At 34.1% G+C, this 19237-nt stretch overlaps 2 protein-coding genes across 6 annotated transcripts in view; both read left to right on the top strand.

The window, feature by feature from the left end:
• The window catches only part of Elk (Eag-like K[+] channel), a 67162-nt gene extending 52373 nt beyond the window's left edge, over positions 1–14789 (top strand). For 2 of the 5 annotated variants that reach the window (XM_066730637.1, XM_066730638.1), the window contains 13 exons: positions 434–565; positions 1397–1524; positions 1640–1868; positions 2923–3086; positions 3772–3985; positions 6654–6833; positions 7184–7383; positions 7450–7732; positions 7876–8141; positions 8302–8456; positions 8590–8755; positions 8997–9378; positions 9628–14788. In XM_066730637.1, the coding sequence (XP_066586734.1) occupies positions 434–565; positions 1397–1524; positions 1640–1868; positions 2923–3086; positions 3772–3985; positions 6654–6833; positions 7184–7383; positions 7450–7732; positions 7876–8141; positions 8302–8456; positions 8590–8755; positions 8997–9378; positions 9628–9866 (2738 nt within the window). In that variant the 3' untranslated portion in view covers positions 9867–14788. Of the gene's footprint in view, positions 1–433; positions 566–1396; positions 1525–1639; positions 1869–2922; positions 3087–3771; positions 3986–6653; positions 6834–7183; positions 7384–7449; positions 7733–7875; positions 8142–8301; positions 8457–8589; positions 8756–8996; positions 9379–9627 lie in introns of all 5 variants that reach the window. The other 3 variants (XM_066730639.1, XM_066730640.1, XM_066730641.1) reach the window with 3 other exon arrangements.
• A 765-nt stretch (positions 14790–15554) lies between these two features.
• On the top strand, positions 15555–19234 carry mIF2 (mitochondrial translation initiation factor 2). Its single transcript, XM_066730213.1, has 11 exons — positions 15555–15907; positions 16315–16456; positions 16539–16840; positions 16938–17098; positions 17180–17406; positions 17553–17823; positions 17911–18164; positions 18247–18502; positions 18580–18744; positions 18809–18949; positions 19052–19234. Exons 1-11 carry the CDS (start codon positions 15870–15872, stop codon positions 19222–19224), a joined length of 2130 nt encoding a protein of 709 aa, XP_066586310.1. The 5' UTR covers positions 15555–15869; the 3' UTR covers positions 19225–19234.
• Positions 19235–19237: the final 3 nt, after the last annotated feature.

A 19237-nucleotide genomic window follows, 5' to 3' on the forward strand; every position in this document is an offset into this window, starting at 1 on the left:
TGCATTCCCCCTTATTTAAAAAGGACGAACAGTGATTTATATTCACCTATTCAGCAATCTTTTTCAAAGCGTTATAAATTGTCCAAAGCTGAGAGAAGATTGCTGTAGATTCTCCCAAAGAATATCTGTTGGCAATTAATCATTCGTGTATTATGATGCCTTCCTTGCCTTTCTTACCCCGAACAAATGGACAAATTATGCAACTGTCCTCGAGTAAACGAATTACTCCAAAAATTTCTATTTCTTCTTACCACATTTCTGTTACTGTCAAACGAACAATTTTGCTCTTCAATTCTTAAGAAAACATATAGATCTATATATTTTCTTTAATTTATCATTGAATATTCTATAACAATAATTCACGAAGCGAGAAATATATTACACTGTGGTTGATCGTCGAGTGAGGAATTTTTGTTGCTTTTTCTGTTCACAGGAACACCATTCGACTGCCTTCTCGACATCGTTCCAATAAAGAACGAGAAGGGCGACGTGGTCCTGTTTCTCGCATCCCACAAGGACATCACACACACGAAAAATCAGTCGCCCTGTGAGTTGCCCGACAGTGGTGAGTTTCGGCAATGCTTTGCTAAAAATCAGCTCGACGGGACGATTTTCAACGCTCACCGGTCGGTTGCGTAACAATTCCTCTAACCAATAACCGTTTCCGGTATGATCTGACACGAGATGTAACATTATTCACGTTCCCGTCGTTTCCACGCTTTCAACACCGCTCTTCACGCTCTACTCGATACTTAAAAATCTTATTTTACCTTATCTTTACATCACGCATCCACGAAATAGCACGCTCCAATATTTCAGCCACCTTTCAACATTCGAAGCTACCCACAAAAATTGAGAAATATTCTTTTCACCGCGAGTATCGAAAAATAATTTAATTGCAATTAGAGAAATATCCATGAAAAAATATTAATCTATCAGAGGCAGCATGCAGCATTTTATTGTATGAAAACTTTGTTGATCCATTCATAAGAGTCAATCGTACCACACGTTAATTAGAAAGCAATGAAATATTTGATAATTTTGTTTCAATTAACGAAATATTCCACTGAAAGGATAAACTGGCTTAATACCATATAGCACCCTCACAAAAGATAATTGTTCATTTTTTTTTTCTTTTTTTTTGTAGTTTTTGAGCTTTTAAACTATTTCTCTACGAGAATAATACCTTTTGATATACACGCTATTATTATATATACGTAGATTTAACTGAAAAACTGCACTTTTTCATACGACTCTCACGATTTATAATATACCATTAAACATAGTCAAATGCAATATAGAGAAGCTTGTTGAAATTTAAGTGACTGCGGTGCACAGAGAAGCTGTTAAACCAGGATACGTTTAAAAAAAAGTAACAAAGCTGTGAACTTTTTAGATGCGAATGGTAACCTCGATCCGGAAGCACCACCGGCGAATTATGGCAGGAGAAGAAGTCGCGCCGTCCTTTATCAACTGTCAGGCCACTATAAGCAGGACAGTAAACACAAAATTAAGTTAAATAGCGTGAGTATGAAAAAAATGCGAAATTTTTACTCAATATATATATATATATATATATATATATACTATATGTATAGATGGAGTATTCCAATCGAATCCATTCCATTGAAATTTTCAGACTCTTCTGCATTCCAGCGCGGCTCCCTTGCCAGAATATAAGACGTCTGCGGTAAAAAAGTCTCAGTTCATTTTAAGTCATTATGGAGGTTTCAAATCGTGCTGGGATTGGCTGATTCTCCTGGCAACTTTTTACGTAGCGATCATCGTCCCGTACAACGCGAGCTTCATTAACATCGATAGGCCAACGATGGTCAGCGACGTTGTAGTCGAAGCCCTCTTCATTATCGGTGAGTTCCCCTACCAAAGTCCACTTTTTCCACTTGCTCAGACCCTATCGTACCACGACCCTTCACTGACACGATTTCATCCAACAATTTTATCAAACGTAATAAAATTTCGACCCTTTGAACTCCTTCTTTGTCAGCATTAATTTCACCTTCGCCATAAAACACTATTTCAAACGGTCCAGAATTGCTAATAAATGGCCTGGAGTCTTTATTCTTATACAGGGTATACAAGAAGGTTGGAAACAAAAGTATTAGTTTCCAGTTTTGTGGAAACTCGCTGTGAGATTGAGGAACTTTGTAAAACGTCGAATGTTTTTTAATTTTAAATATTGCAGGGTTATCGTTATATATTTGCTGATACAAGGATTTATTATAAAAAAGTTCGACCATTGCTCATAATGAATTTCTTGAATTAAAAGTGAATACTTTACGTATCATTTAAGATGTAATTGGTCCAATGCGTAAATTAGTTATACGAGACGAATAATGATTCGATACCACGAACAACAGGTAATAGCAGACCGAGCGTAACGCTCTCGGGAAATTGAGGAAGCTAAACTGGTCAGCGATGCATCAGCTTACCAAGCTACATTTCGCTTAACATTAGAAACTATATCCGATAGTACAGCTAATTATTGTTGCTCTTCCACAAAGTTCCGACGATGTTGCTGTATTTAGCTCAAAACGTCAGTCTTCTCTGTGATTTCCTTTCAAATCTCACTTAATTAGGACTATGCCTCAACATCTCACCATCTCATCCATAATTAGACGTAGTTATGCAAAAAAAACTCAAACCACACAATGAAAGTTTTGTAATAATTAAGATTTTTAAACTTTGCCTTATAAAGGGGAATCGAATTTAGACACAAATTTCTGTTACATCTCGTTAACTAGATGACTGTAATCTTCACAGCATTTTCAGAAATTTCCTGGCTGGTTGCTTTTTACTTGTAATAATTAACGATAAATACTTGTATTTTGTTACAATTATATTATTAGCACAATCTCACGTTCACGTTCAATCTCTCATTACAAACCTTTGTTTGCTTTCCAGATATCGTTTTGAACTTCAGAACTACTTACGTGAGCAGGAAAGGCGAGGTAGTGAGCAATAGCAAAAGCATCGCTTTAAACTACGTGAAAAGCTGGTTTTTCGTTGATCTCGTAGCAGCTTTACCATTTGATTTCTTATACGCATCCGATGTGTACAGTGGCGAGGTAAGCAATTATTATAAACCTTAAATTCATAATTATAATTGTGAAAGGTAAACTTTTCCACTTTAAGCCTTTAAAACAATTAAAAATTCATTTTTTAATTACTGAAATCACGTCGCGATAGAATGACAGTTCCAACTGACGAATGAAAATGTGTTAATCAGCTTTCTACGGCTGAAAATTGAACTGTTGGAAATTTGAGCCGATTGGAACGTACGTTGATGAAATAACGAGGAGATTCATTTTTTGGCATGCAAATAGGAAATTAAACGTACACTTGGAAAATTAATATACAATTATAATATACATCGAGTAATATTATGTATGTAGGGGGTTAATTCAATATCCGAAGGTGTCAATCAAAAAACCTTAAATGTAGAGGAGAGAATTTTAAGGAAACAAAATATTTGATCATTTTTTTAGAGCAGCCTCTTATTAAAAATGTTATTAATCATCAAAAATTCTTTCAATCCAAATTTGTTATTGGTCGAATAATCCACCAGCCAGTTACAGCTGATATAAATCGTTAACTAATAGAACAACCTATAATCTTGAATAAGTTTTTATCAAGGGCTAGACCTAAAAAATTTATAAGAACTATTTTATAATTCCCTCTACTCTTTATTTTACTGTGCAAACTCTGTGTGCATTTTTAAACGTGCAAAATCTTCGTTTGATTTTTACATAGGAATCGGGTCACGGTAACATCCATCTGGTAAAATTGACCAGGCTGCTTAGGTTAGCACGATTATTGCAAAAAATGGATAGGTACTCACAGTACAGTGCTGTAATTTTAACGATGCTGATGCTGTTTTTTATCTTGGTTGCTCATTGGCTGGCGTGCATCTGGTACGTTATCGCTGAGAAAGAAAGATTGAGGAACGACAAGGATTGGGATCTGGGTAAGCATTGTACATGATAAATTAAAGCCTAATAATGTTAATAAAACAAAAGTTTGAAAATTTTATTCATTTATCAATTGTATCAAAAATGAATATCTTACTTTTTGGAGATATAAAGAAGAATTTATGTCCTTATAATTTTTAACGCGTTACAGGATTACGATTTTAAAATTAACAAATGTTTTGTGTAAAAACTGAATAAACGTGGAAAAACACATTAATCGCTCATCGATAAATCGCTGTTTCGTACAACTTTGTAATTATCCTTTGAACGTACTTATACGGGCGTATTAATCAGGAGCTGATTGAGACGCAGCTCTCCTTTGACCTTCACCCTCGATCAGCGTTTTCACAGGTGACTTCCAGCTTATACTTCGATTCTATTTCGCGTGACTCCTACCCACTACGAGATTCACCAGCAAATTAGCCTAATTGACTGTATCAATTACTTTATAGTACTCCAAGACTTTTTTCTTAATTACACACTTTCGACTATCCAAAATATGCAATAATAAACCTTTACCATGAAGTTGATCTTGCATTCAGGTTTTCTCTTGTATTTTTTTAAGACCAAGGAGAAGTTATCATAAAACACTTTTGTATAATTTTGAATAAATCTTTCACAGATAGTATTATAGTTTGCTATATACAGTCAATAGCCTGTTGCTTTGAAACAAATTTATACGAACAGATTTCACTAAAAATATCTATCTATAGCTTTAAGTATATCCATATAAATTGTGCACAATTTGACGTACAGCAATCGGTCTCTGGGGTGCCATTTCGTACAAGTTCCCTTCAGCAACTGAAGCCTCCAGGTTGCTGCTACCCCTTCACAAAGTTAAGATTATACTTCGCTCGGAAACTTTCCTTTTAGAGGAACTACCGACGCTTAATTACTCCAACAATAATCCCAATAATTATATTACATCACGCACACCCCCGCACTATTAATTAAAAATTCCTCATTACTCCATGCTTCTCTTTTTATTCGTCATTTATTAATATCGATGCTCCAGAGAGAAGAAACAATTTGCAATCCATCTCGGTGGTTAAAATATTTGTTGTCCGGAGATTTCGGTCGATCTTCGATTAGCAACTTTCTCCGAAGAAAATAGTGTGTGGAGAAAACGCGAGGTGCTGACAAACGTAATCGATTACTGAGAAATCCTCGGGAAACAGTTTCCCCACTTTTACCATTATTTATATGTTACGCTTGTCCGAGATAAGTAACATCTTAAACGAATGGTTTTCCTTGAAAGAGAGAAAGGATTACGGTCCACAATGGACTTCCGGAAAGACACGAAGAAATCTCCTTTCGACGTTTTCTATTCTCGATATTTAATGATTCAAGAAGCCCCAGAAAAAGTAGAAGTTGTACGCGAGAAATCGCTCTTCGGCTTTCAAATATCTCAAAAATAATATAAAACTTGTATGTCAAGCGTTTGTTGAAATATCAAAAAACTTTCATGATAAATTCCTACTTATTGAAAATGCTGACAAAGTTTATAAATTTTACAAAGCTACGCGTTTTTACCTTCGAGAGTTTCAAATTTTATATTTATATCTTATATGCTATATATATAGCTATATTTTTTATGCAATTGTAACAATTTTCAATGTTTTCTGCTTTCTCAAAGATCAGAGCTTTCCGCGAGTCTTTCAATTGGAAATTCTGATTGGAATTCCCCTGGCTTCGACCGGTATATACCATTAAATTTCGTCCCGTGTAATAGCCAAGAAAATCGTCTTTTCTTTTTTAAACTGATTTCGCGTTTCAAGACATATAGCCGCGTTATGTAATTCTATTTCTACCAATGGATGAGACTTATTCTTAAGCAAAGTTGCGGGTCAGAGTCAGAAAATCCAAATTCGACTAGGGTGTACGAAATTTATTAGTACACATGAGATATATTAAATAATTTATGGCAATTGACACACTTAAAGTTTGAACAAATTTAAATATAATGTTAATACACCCCCCCCCCCCCTTAGAAACATTTTTATCTTCCATTTAGTGTTGATATCATTGAAAAAAGAGCCAAACCATAAAACAAAAATAATCTTTGAGAGGATCGAATGGAATAAAACGTGGAAGAATGATATTTTTGTAGAATCAACGTGTCACCTTTGTTCCTTGGGCAGTTTCACAAGACTATACGTTTACGCACACACCACATAGTTTATACCACGCTATGAGATATTCTTATATTTCATAGGAAAGCGCGCTTCACATAAATTCCAGCGCGCAGTGGGTATGTTTGCAGGTAGCCTGGAAACGCAAAATTCTCCCTCAGCTGCAAATCCGCTCAATCGTGTATAGGGGGCACAAATCCCAAACTGCATAAACTGAATTCCAAGTTGTTGGTTTACAAGTCGCCCCGGGCTTTTACGATGCAATTTGAATATAACTAACCGGCTGCTCCCATAATGATCAAATGATACATTTTGCATGAACCATGGAGAAAATTGTTCAGTGTCGCATAGGAAATTTTAATTGCATACCTCTTACCCTATTTACTGTCTGGAATTATTCGATTCTTGGAATTTTTCGAATAATCGCCAGTCCTGTTGGATGATCGTCGCAAATAAGAATTGGAGCAAATTGCTGCTCGACGCGTGACAAAAATCTTGTATGTAACGCATGTTTTATATTTGCATATCGCAGGCTGGATTCACACTTTGGCGGAAAGGCTGAAGATCACCGTGCAAAATGTGACGCACACTGAAAGTTATATCACGGCACTATACTTTACCTGCAGCAGCCTGACATCGGTTGGATTTGGAAATGTGTCAGCCAATACATTCTCGGAGAAACTTTTTTCTATTTGCACAATGCTCATAGGAGGTAAAATTTATTTCCAACGAATAAGACACGTACTTCGGATGGTCTCCATAATTCTACAAAAAAATGTTCCTTTATCTTTTTCCATTCTAGCCCTTCGTTAAAAAGTTGCGAAGCTTTAAAAATAGCTAGGACCACCCGACCAATGGGATAGCTCGAACGAAGAAACTTGGAATCCTTGATAACTTTTTAATTAAGACTTAGATTAAAAAATGATAGAGGAACTTTTTTCTTAGAATTAACCAAATAACACGAAATTGTTGAATTGGTAATAACCGAAGGGCCGACCTGTACATCTATATAGTACGTACCTGTATACATATAGCATATATTATAGTCCGATTGCATTCCAGCTCTGATGCATGCCGTGGTATTTGGTAATGTGACGGCCATAATCCAGAGAATGTATTCGAGACGCTCCCTTTACCAAACTAAGTTAAGGGACTTGAAGGATTTCTTGGTCTTACATCAAATTCCCGAGGAATTGAAGCAAAGGATGCAGGACTACTTTCAAACTATGTGGTCTTTAAACCACGGTATTGACATAGACGAGGTACTTATTTACTCCCCTCTTAATTCGTTTTCGTTTCATTCCAATATCCTATATATATATATATAGGTTTATACACTCATTAACGATCCTCGCTCGCAGACTCTCAGACAGTTTCCCGAAGAATTGAGAGGCGACGTTTCGATGCATCTACACAGGGAGATCCTCAGCTTGCCAATATTCGAGGCAGCTTCTCAAGGCTGTCTAAAACTGCTCTCCCTGCACATCAGAAGCAATTTTTGCGCTCCTGGAGAGTTTCTCATTCACAAAGGTGACGCCCTTTCGTACATCTACTATCTCTGCAACGGATCCATGGAAGTGGTACAGAACAACATGGTAGTTGCTATCCTCGGTGAGTCTCCATACGTTTTGAACTTTGACACGCGTAAGCTGGGTTTTTATTAGATTTCAGAGATTAGCATGATAAAGCTCGTCTCGTGGCAATATAGCGAGGAGCGAGAGAATTTACGACGATCCCTCTTGTGTGTTTTAAAGGTAAAGGTGATTTGGTTGGCTGTGACATAAGCGTGCACCTGCAACATGGAAACAACGGGGGTGGCAATGTTGGCGGTTCCGGACCGAACGACGTGGTAGTTAAATCGAGCTGTGACGTCAAAGCACTCACATATTGCGATTTAAAGTGCATACATATGCAAGGACTGGTCGACGTACTTCGACTTTACCCCGAGTATCAACATCAATTCTCCAACGATATACAACACGACCTTACGTACAATTTGAGGGAAGGATACGAAGCGGAGGTAATACCTCAATACGCGTGATCCTTCCTATAGCGATCCTCCTATAAATCTTTCAATCTCTCGTCATAAATCTCACGGCTCTGTACACATTGCGTTTATAAATCTCTGCTTTTATTCGTCAAATCTAATACGCAAATTATGTGTAATCCCATCATTCCAGCAGGAATCGGATGTAAATGGCGTATCTTCGTTACCCTTGCCCTCCATCAGCGAGGATGATGAGAATATACCGGAAGAGGGGGAGACCTCGCCACTATCCCCACCCAACAAATCGCCCCTTCATTCTTCTTCGAGCCCGAGACACGCGAAATTCAGGCAAGTTATCAACTTTCGCTGAAAATTTCAACTGCATTATTATTCGTGCGCCTTCGTCATCGACCTTCAAGAGTCGAGATTGGAATTTTCGGGAGATCGGGATAACACGTGGCATTTGATTTTTGTTCTGCAGGGATGAGTACAGGGATGGTAGGAGAGTCAGGGTGGCTCTGGGTAGAGGCAGAGCAGCTCAAGTAATCGCTCAAGAATCTGTCGAAGATCACATCAGGGGCTCCGTTGAGAGGCTAGACACGCAAGTGCTGACTTTGCATCAGGACGTCGCTACCCTCAGTTATGAGGTGAAAATATTTCTATGCAAAAAACACCTTTTCCACTTCGTCATCTTTATGTATCATACTTTGTATCTTTAAGAATTTAAATTCTCAAGTTCTATCGTCTCTTTCTCTTCACTTCCATTTGTTCCTATATATATATATGTATGTATGTGTGTGTGTACTCTCGACCAATTATTTTTCAACTCGAAGAGAAAGCTTCGAAATTCCACAACGAACAAGACTAAATAACGTTTGATTGGTTCAGGTGAGGAACGCCATTCAAGCCTTGCAAATGTTGGCGAGTTCGCCCCAGAGCAACCCGAACCTTCCGATGCCAGGAAGTCGAGGCAGCTGCGTTCTAGCGAGGAGTTCTTCGCACCCACCTGACGCTATATGTTGGAATCCACCGGTGCGATTGGCGGACGTTTTCACGCAGACCGACTGGCCAGTGGACATGTTCGAGAACTGGGTCCGAGCGAATCCTCACCGAGTCTTGAGGATCCTCGGGATCGAGGCTGAATCCGTGTACCTCAGGCCACCCTCGCCACCGTCGCCGACACCCTCGCCGTCTTCCCCACCCCCACCACCCTACGAGCCACTCTCTCCATTAGCTGGAACGCCCACGCAATCTCCACCACGCTCTCCAGGTGATTTAGCATATAGCTATACGTTCTCGTATACCCGTAGTCTGCTGGAAAACATGGCACTATATATATATATATATATAGCTAAGTGCCCTCACTCTTCATTGTTAAAACTTTTGCCAAAAATCCCCTCGTATTTTTCGTCTTATGAAAAAAATTAGATAATTATATGTAGCAACGCATCGGTGAACGATGATGCGTTTCCTGCACAAGAGTCGATTGAAAAATTGATAGAGCTAACGCTATTTTTAGGCAATGGCAACTACGTGTTCAGCGATGCTCGGAATGACCGGCGGCAAGCGCATCGATTTTACGAAGCGGCACCAAATTCAGCTTGGGATCCGGAGAACAAGGTGTCTCATCGATTCAGCGCCGGAGACGCGGACAACGCTTCCCTTTATCAAGCATTCAACGCCCTGCATAGATTACCAGAGTCACGCTCGCTCAAATTCGATCCATTCGACAATTCGACTCACTCGGACTTCTGTTAGCACCATTGAACCGTAAATCCCTATAATAGTGCTGCGATAACGGACAAACCGACTCTTTTGTCCCGTTTGCCCACTGACGAAAACTTTACACAGTCGCCAATTTAATGGATTTTATTTTAAAAACAGAATCTCGTCGCCCGAAGCATCAAATGCTTCGGTTTGATCTCTTTGTTCATTCAAATAGGCACGTAATCAAATTATCAGCTTTAACGCAGAGTATAGAACGCCAATAGCCATGGTAGTATTGCGCAATTTTTTTCTCTCTCTCTCTCTCTCTGTCTCTCTCTTTTTTTTTTTTTTTTTTTTATATTAATTTGTCTCCTTTATCAATATTTTCGAGTAATTCGATCAAGATCTCCATGCTGACAGTAACTACCGCACAAATGGCTATGTTGAAGTATATTATATAGTATATAAATATAAATATATATGTATGTATAATTAACGCAAAAGTTATCAGGTATTCGATATTTTCCTCGAGAGCAATGGGTACACCCATATCTGTATGATTTGAGAGTTTCATAGTTTCGGAGATCGATTGGTCCTCCGACGATTCTCAAGTAATTCGTGTATATATGCCAACGTTTCTAAATGCAAATATCTCACTATTCTAACATATCATAGGAGAGTATAATAGCTCATATCTCTGTTCATATCATATTTTGTATACCAACACAGTATACAAGGATGTCTGTGCGAGTTACAGAATACGAGTTGCACGAATTTTGATTGTTGCCCGGAAAATTGAGAAATTTCGTTTCAGTCGAAAACTTTTAATAGAACAATCTTGAGAAAAGCATAATGAACACACGATCAAATGCATTTCTGGCGATAATAATAATGCTTGCGATCATTCCATGTACACTTACAGCTGTGATGAAAACAAAACATAAATAAACAAGTTTGGTGATCATTGACGATTATTGCAAGAGACGATCCTATCGGTGAATCAACGTTGTACTCGAGTAATGACAGAAATCGTCAGGAAAAATTGTTCTTCATTTTCCATCTTAACTATTGTGCTGATGTTTCGTATTTTTTTATTTTTATTTAATTGCTTCACCCTAAGCTTATAATGATGCATAACTTTCTCGCTGATGAACGTTAATCTTTAAATTCATATACTTGTACATTGAATAGAGCATAATTTTCATCTCGTTTAACTAAATTGAAAATAAAGTTGGCGGTATGTTTTTGTTTGAAAAACTTTACCGAAAAAATATCAATGGATCATTACTTACTCAGGATGGGCTTCAGCGGATTAATAATCCATCTCTGTCAAAAGAGAGAATTCGCGAACAAATCCACCGATGTATTATATAATCCGATATAGCTTCAGCAAAATTTGTCTTGCGCGAATAAAACAAACACTTATTTAACAATAATTCAAGAGGTAACCCATACTGAGTACAGAAAATTGCACATAGAAGAAAGTAATATTAATTTATAAAGTTAAATGCTCGCTTCCCATTTCAATGAATATCAGATCCAATTGCTTATGAAAACTGAAATAGGAAATAAAAAAGTTTAAAAGAACAATTATACTTCGAGTCACTGAAGCATCGCCTAAGAACACTTTAATCCAGCTTAATATCTGATAAATCTAATTATTTTTCTTCTCATTAAAGAAAAATCTCTTTCACTCTGTAGCTTACCGTTTTAAGGTTCTGTAAAGATTGAATTGGATATTGCATGACGAAGGAAGGACGCATCTTCCAGAATTATCTCTTTACCTTGACACAATGCATTCTCGTTTATACAAGATTTAAAGGGAAAAAAGTGTCATCCAATAGAAGTTTAGTGTAGCAATAATGTGCACAACAGTTTTCAATGTACACCATTAACGTCCAATTTACGATGGTAGCAAATACAATCTAGTCTATACTGTACATTTTTTTCGTCGAGGAAGAATCGACGTTAAGCTGTAATACTAGTATTTCGAGAATTAGTATATATATATATACATATGTAGACACAATAGTATTAGGGATAGAAGCTTGAAAACTAATTCCAAACGAGTAAATATTAATCAAACCTATAGAGAAATATCTCAAAAATGTTTCAACATGACATAATTTCTAAACACACCTATATATATACGACACTTTTATTTGTCATTTAATGGAAAAACACAAGCAATCTCGCTTATAAAGAAAATTATGTATGGATCTTTGAATAATTTTCAATGTATGTGCATAAATAATGCGTTATCGAAAACCAGAGAAATATGAATATATTATTGAAAATAATAATAATAATAATAAACATTATATACATATAGATATATAAGAATTCTGTAAAATGCTTTGATGTAAATAGTAAGATGATCTTGAAAACATGTGATAAGGGCACGGCTTTAGCCATGCACAGTTGTATTAGTTCAAGACTTCCATCGTTACTTGTGAAAATTTGACGAAAATATTAAATACGTTATTGTATATGTATAAATTGCATATCGATTAGCGTAATTCGAACATGACAATTTAGGAAGAATTTGAATGGAGAAAATCTATATATACTTTATAAAGAAATTAATTGTTAAACGTGCAAGATTATATTGTCAAAGGACTATACTATATACGGGAAAGTAGATTTTAATAGAATCGCGTATATAAATATATATATATTATATATTTTGTAGGCATTGTGATTGAAAAGTATATGAGCGGAAAGTTTTACGAAAATTTATTATTATTAATTTTATTCGATATACGAACAATAGGAGAGAAATTATTATCATAATGTTGTGGGAATAAAAAGATTCTAAATTTTTCGAGAAAGGGAGAAAAAGTTGAATGGTGGCTTAGAGCGAGAAAAGGATCCGTTTGTCCTTTTTCAATCAAGAGACAATCCATATTTTGTGCAGTAATAATAAAATAATATTAATAACGCGCGCGCGTGCGGTATCTCTGTACGAGGCATTGCGAAGGAGCTGACGTGGCACACAGGCTTGAATGCGTTATAGATAGAAAACAAAAACCATTGTATATGCATGTACAGTAGAGTGCGATTGCAATAAATGACTTTTGCGATCTTTTTTATCGTACTCGCAATTTCAATTAACTTCGTTTCTCGACATTCAAGCAAAATAATAGACATGCTAAAAACCGATATCTGAAAACTGGAAATAATTGACTAGATTTTGAGACCAATGCAAGTACAATACAGTAATAATGAGAGCATGTAATAAATATATGTATACGTATGTTACTCGTCACTGTATTATTGACCTATATATTCACAAGTTACGATGCGAACACGGATGTTTTATAGATATTTCATATATTTTGTTATACTATTTCTAAAGCTCTTCACGTTATAATTCAAAATGCTGACTATATATATATATATATATAATACTATATATAGTATTCACCCACTTGGCGTATTCTACCACTTTTTACACTGTTTGTGATGGGAGTACAGAGTACAGATAAAATATGTGCGCATATCCCTCGAGTAGTAATGCAAAATGTCAATAAGCACAAAAACGGAAATAGAACAAAAGATCAAAATTAATATATTTCTTCCGTACGTCTGTCCTAAAACCAAATGGCCCATGCTAATTATTGCAGTCTATTGATATAATAATAAATAAATAATTATTATCTTTAAACGATATAGAGAGCAAAATGTTATATCATCGTCGTTAATCGAGACTTGACTTGAAAACTGGTTGAATGAATTATGATTGTTTCAATATCGCATTATATAAATATGCATACCTATCGTCAATGTGTATATATATAAATATATATATATATATATATTATACGTGTGGGTGCATATATCACGTAACACATGAAATGCGAAAATCTATACGACTAAGGTTTAGGCTAAAGTCTACAAGAGTTAATGATCTTGAAAGCTTAACTCAATTACATTTTTTATCGTAAACTTTTTATCCGAACTAGTTAGAAAATGTGTAAATCAACGGCCTTAAAAACTATAAGAGTTATTTTTTTCACGGCTAGTAACATCTTAATATATATCATCGGAGAGTAAATGTTATTAACAAAACCTAATATCTGCTGTATCAACCAGCACGACACATCTTTTTTCGATTCTGCATCTTTCAATCTTTGAAACTATTTTGCCTGATGATTTATATATATACTATATAATTTATTATTATCAACTCACAATAACAATTTCTATTCTTCTCTAAAATTTTATTATAAATACTTCATTGTTTTTAGATGATAATAAATCTGAATTATACTTCATTACTCTCGTTAAATTCTTTTTCAAGCTATTTTTCAATCTTTAATAATTAATATTCGATAGAAGAAGCATCAAATTAAATAAATATCGTACAGTACAATTCACGACATTTTCATCTAAAATACTACTGACATTGTACAAATATAAAGAAATAAAATACATGATATACATAATAATATATAATTAACTCTTATGGTATAATAAAAAATATCAGAATATATATATTTATGAATCGTTGTAGAATTAAGATAGTTATTATTGTATTAAAAAGATTTTTAAAAATGATGCTATTTTTGCCCCATTGTATTCCACGTTATCTCCGGAAATCTTTATTCAGCTGATATAATTTTCATTCTTTATTGTTATTAATTAATTAATTACACCTACACCCTAAGAGGATAATACGAAGAGACGGGAAAGCGAAATCTGAAAGACATTTGTAAATAGTTAATAATGAATGCTTATTATTATACTGTACAGTGTGCATTATAATGATCTAGAATTTAATCAAATTTCGTCCTTTGTTTCATAGATGCATTATAATAAGTATAATATTACTTAAATAAAAATAAAGAATATAATGCAAGTTAATCTGTAATATTTTTTTTCATATCTTTCTATTTAGAAAAATCTCTGTAAATATATTTAAGGACGATGATATCCTTGGATTGCAGAGGGGATAATTTTGAGCAACTTTCCTTAATAAACAATTGGTCGTTGATCTATCAAAAATTTAATACAAAGATTTGAAAATTCTGTGATCTTTATTGTGGCAAAGCCTTAATTAGCGCCATACAACCATTTTCTAATTAATGACCGATAGTATATAATATAATTACCTTTTCTAAATTTATACGTTATTACAACACAGGGTGTCCTGCAATTCGCGACTTTCCCTTAAGTGTTCAACAGGTCAACGTTGAAATTTAGGAAGGAAAATTCCCTTTCCACTTTTTCCTAAAACCACTTAGTAATTTTAATTATTAGATAAAAATTCGGCTAAACAGGTGACTCGCTTAAAATCCGTTCAGGGCCAATATAATTAAGTTATTAGTTGGTTAAAAGCTTTTAAATATTTTATGTTCATTATTTTGTCTCTTAAATTTTTTTACTGTTTTCAATCCCAAATATTTATTAATTTAAATAATACCAATATATATAGTAAAGGACTCATAATGATCACTTTTTCAGTGTAGTTATAAAAAATACTCGTCTTAAATTAATTAAATTACAATTTTCTATCCGGTAAAATATAAGGTTTACTTGTTCTTTTCTTTTGATATTTACATTTTTATTACTTTCATTTTTCTTCTATGTATTATCGATCTGGCAAAGTTACATAAATACAGATTTTTTACACATAAAAAAAATAAAAGTAATTAAAAAAAGAATGCAATAAAAAACAAACATAACTTTAAATGGAAGGATAAAAAATATAGTTGAAGAAATTTGAGACGGATTTGTAAAAACTACACACAGAAAAAGTGATTTTCTCCTATATATAACTCAATCAGTACTGAGTTAATATAGGAAAAAATGGAAAACCAGTTCTCTTTTTCATTTTTCACCAATTTTATGATTCTACCATCTGTTCAATCATCACGGAACAGTCGCGAGTTATAACACCTTTCATAGAATTCTCCATTTAACTCCAATATTACCTATCACGTTTTTCATGTTGACAAGTGGTGTGGAAAAAGAATAACATAACCTATAAGTTCATCACCACATATTACATGTATATAACGTGATCCATTCAAAATAATACATTAAGAAACTATGGCTAGACTTATTTTTAAAACTTGTTCATTAAAAAGGTAATTAAATCTAGTTTAGTAAAATATGTGTAACTTGTCGCATAGTTTAATGTAATTCTACCAAAATTAAACTAGATACAAAAACTGCCTAACCTCTTTCATTAGAGAGAGAGGTAACCTTTAAACTCTTTTTTAATTATCAAAACTTGACAATTTATGAAGCTATTAATATAATGCTTTCATTGGACTTAATATAATATTATTGTGTATAGGGCCATATTTCTTTATGAAAATAACATGCTGGAATTTAGAGCCTACCCTATTTTACATTTGCAAATTGTATAATGAACTATTAACTTAAATTAAATGAAAACAACAATCACAGTGTAGCTGCAGTTGTTAGATAACATGCTTGACTACATATTAATCAAAAAATGTTAATCATATCATGTTATAATTGTTTCCAGTACATCAAAACTAATATTGAATATTACAAAGCCGAGCCAAGCAACCAAGCTTTTTAATGTATTTTGTATATCATGTGTATCCTGTCAGTCTTATCACAGTACACCTATCTATTACAAAAGAAAAGTAACAGAAGAGGAAAAAGTAAGAACTTTTTTATAATTTACTATTTATTACTTTGCTATTAAATTTTTTATCTAAAAAAATTTTTTAATGAAATTACCAGGTTAAAGTAGCTTTCAATACAGTTATAAGTCCAAAAAAAAAATTGCCTTTAGTAACTGTATGGCCAGATATAACTGTATCAGAATTAGCATCTGTAATGCAAAGAGATATTGATGATATTTGTGAGGCACTCTTTTTTGCTACAAAAGGAGAGAAATATACACCAAATAGTCCAATTAGTCAAACAGATATTTTACTTAAAACAGTAAAAATCCTAGGGTCAAAATGCTTTATAACAAAAAGACAAAACAATGAATCACAGGTGTCAAAGAAAGAATTGAAATTTTTAGATGCAGTTAAAAGGTAAGTAGAAGATAAATTTTAACTAAAAATTAATCTTAACTCCTTATAAAACATAAAATTTATTTATACTGTTATAACCAAATAATATTTACTACAGGGCTCCACCTGATCCATCTACATTAATCAAAAGACATCCAGTAGTGACAATAATGGGGCATGTTGATCATGGTAAAACTACTTTATTAGACACTTTACGTCATACATCGGTAGTAAAATCTGAATTTGGTGGTATTACGCAACACATTGGTGCTTTTAATGGTAATTAAAAGCATAAAGAAAGGTATACCAAAGCTTTTACTTTTTTATTACTAATCTCATGTGAAACTTTTATACATTAAGTGACTTTGGATACTGGTGAAGTAGTAACATTTTTGGATACACCTGGTCATGCTGCATTTAGCACTATGAGAGCAAGGGGTGCTCAAGTAACAGATATTGTAGTATTGGTAGTAGCTGCAGATGACGGAGTAATGGAGCAAACTATACAAAGTATACAGATGGCAAAAGATGCTAAAGTACCTATTGTAGTAGCTGTAAATAAAATTGATAAGAGTGAAGCAGATGTTGTAAGTATTTGTTTAATATTTAATGCATCAACCGTATTTTTGTGCAATTGTTCAATTAATTTAGTGTATAAATAATGTGATAATATACAATATGCAGGTACTCATATCTGTTAATTTACATATAGATAATATTTTTTGTGTCTCAGGAAAGAACGCATACAATGCTTGCTCAAAATGGCGTGGTAGTTGAACAATTGGGTGGTGATGTACAATCTGTTAGTATATCTGCTTTAAAAGGAACAAATATAAATGGCTTGATAGATACCATTGTAGCACAAGCAGAAATAATGGAATTAAAAGGTGACCCGACAGGATTAGTTGAAGCGGTTGTAATAGAGTCTACTGCAGATCAGACTCGCGGTAAATTGGCAACAATTCTTATTCAACGTGGAACACTAAAGAAAGGCACTGTACTCGGTATGGGGTTCAGTATAATATTATCCGTGACTAGATATATGTTCAACTATACATTCTCAAAATAATTCTGTTTCTTCCATAATATAGTAAGCGGTCTGGTATGGTGTAAAGTAAGAGCCATATTTGATCATAAAGGGACGCCTGTTAGTAAAGCAACATTGTCAGATGCAGTGCAAGTTATAGGGTGGAAAGATCTACCTATAGCTGGTGATGAGATTTTAGAAGTAAAAAATGAACAAGCAGCAAATGCTGTTTTAAAATATAGGAAATCTAAAGAAGATGAAAAAATCGGTTTAGAACACCACAAAGTTTCAAAAGAAAAGTATAAAGAATTTTATTCTGTAAGAAGATTTTACATATTATTTTGGTTAGAAAAAATTATGATAATGATACTTATCTTTCATTAATTAAAAATATTCATAGGTGTATAGAGAAGAATTATTGAAGAAGCGATTAGCTGGTAACAAATATAGAGCGTTACGCATATCACCAGAAAATGAAATAGATACTACACCTCGCGTTAATATTTTAATAAAGGCAGACGTCCTTGGGTCCGTAGAAGCAATTTTAGATGTTGTAGAAACTTATGACGAAGAAAAAAATTGTCGTTTGGATGTAGTACATTATGGTGTTGGGCCATTATCTGAGAGTGAAGTAGACATAGCCAAAGCGTTTAATGGTAATTTTTAAAAACACTATTTATTTTATTATAGTCTTTCATTATTTAAGAATTCATAGTATAAAATATGATTACAGCTATTATTTATTGTTTTAATACAATCGCACCAAAGAAACTTCAAGATGAAGCGAAAAAACAAGGAATACCAATTCGTTTTATGAATGTTATATACAAACTCGTGGACAGTGTTAAAGAAGAAATTAATAAGAAACTACCAAAAACGACGGTTGATGAAATAATAGGTAAAACAATTAATCATTATGCTCTCCATCAATTACTGGGGGTTATTTGTTTCTTTATTCAAAGGACAAGCAGAGGTTTTACAAGAATTTGAGATCGATATTAGACGAAAGAAAGTAAAAGTTGCTGGATGCCGTTGTGTCAAAGGAATGCTGGTAAAAAGCGAAAGTTTTCGTGTAGTGCGGAATGGCGAGGTTATTCACACAGGTAATTGAATCTGATCAATTGTGAGCTATATTTTCTTTCTGCAACTATTTGTATTTTTCATCAAATTTGAAACCATATGACAGTGTAAATTTGATATTGTAGGAAAATTAGCTTCAATGCGACATTTAAAGACTGAAGTCAACACAGTTAAAGTTGATGTACAATGTGGTCTTAGGGTTGAAGATCCTACTGTATCCTTTATGCCAGGTGATATAATAGTTTGTTTTAAAACTAACGAAGTAACCCAAGAAACAAAATGGAATCCGGGCTTTTAAAATATTATATTTG

The sequence above is a fragment of the Prorops nasuta genome, unplaced genomic scaffold (genome assembly GCF_024137725.1).
Source record: "Prorops nasuta isolate Cenicafe-Biocafe unplaced genomic scaffold, Cenicafe_Pnas_1.2 PNAS00008, whole genome shotgun sequence".
NCBI classification, from domain to species: Eukaryota; Metazoa; Arthropoda; class Insecta; order Hymenoptera; family Bethylidae; genus Prorops; species Prorops nasuta.

Coding starts and splice junctions, on each gene's coding strand:
- mIF2 (XM_066730213.1), top strand. CDS start 15,870: ATGGCTAGACTTATTTTTAAAACTTGTTCATTAAAAAG. Junction 18,165..18,246: donor AGTATAAAGAATTTTATTCT/GTAAGAAGATTT, acceptor AAATATTCATAG/GTGTATAGAGAAGAATTATT. Junction 18,745..18,808: donor GACGGTTGATGAAATAATAG/GTAAAACAATTA, acceptor CTTTATTCAAAG/GACAAGCAGAGGTTTTACAA.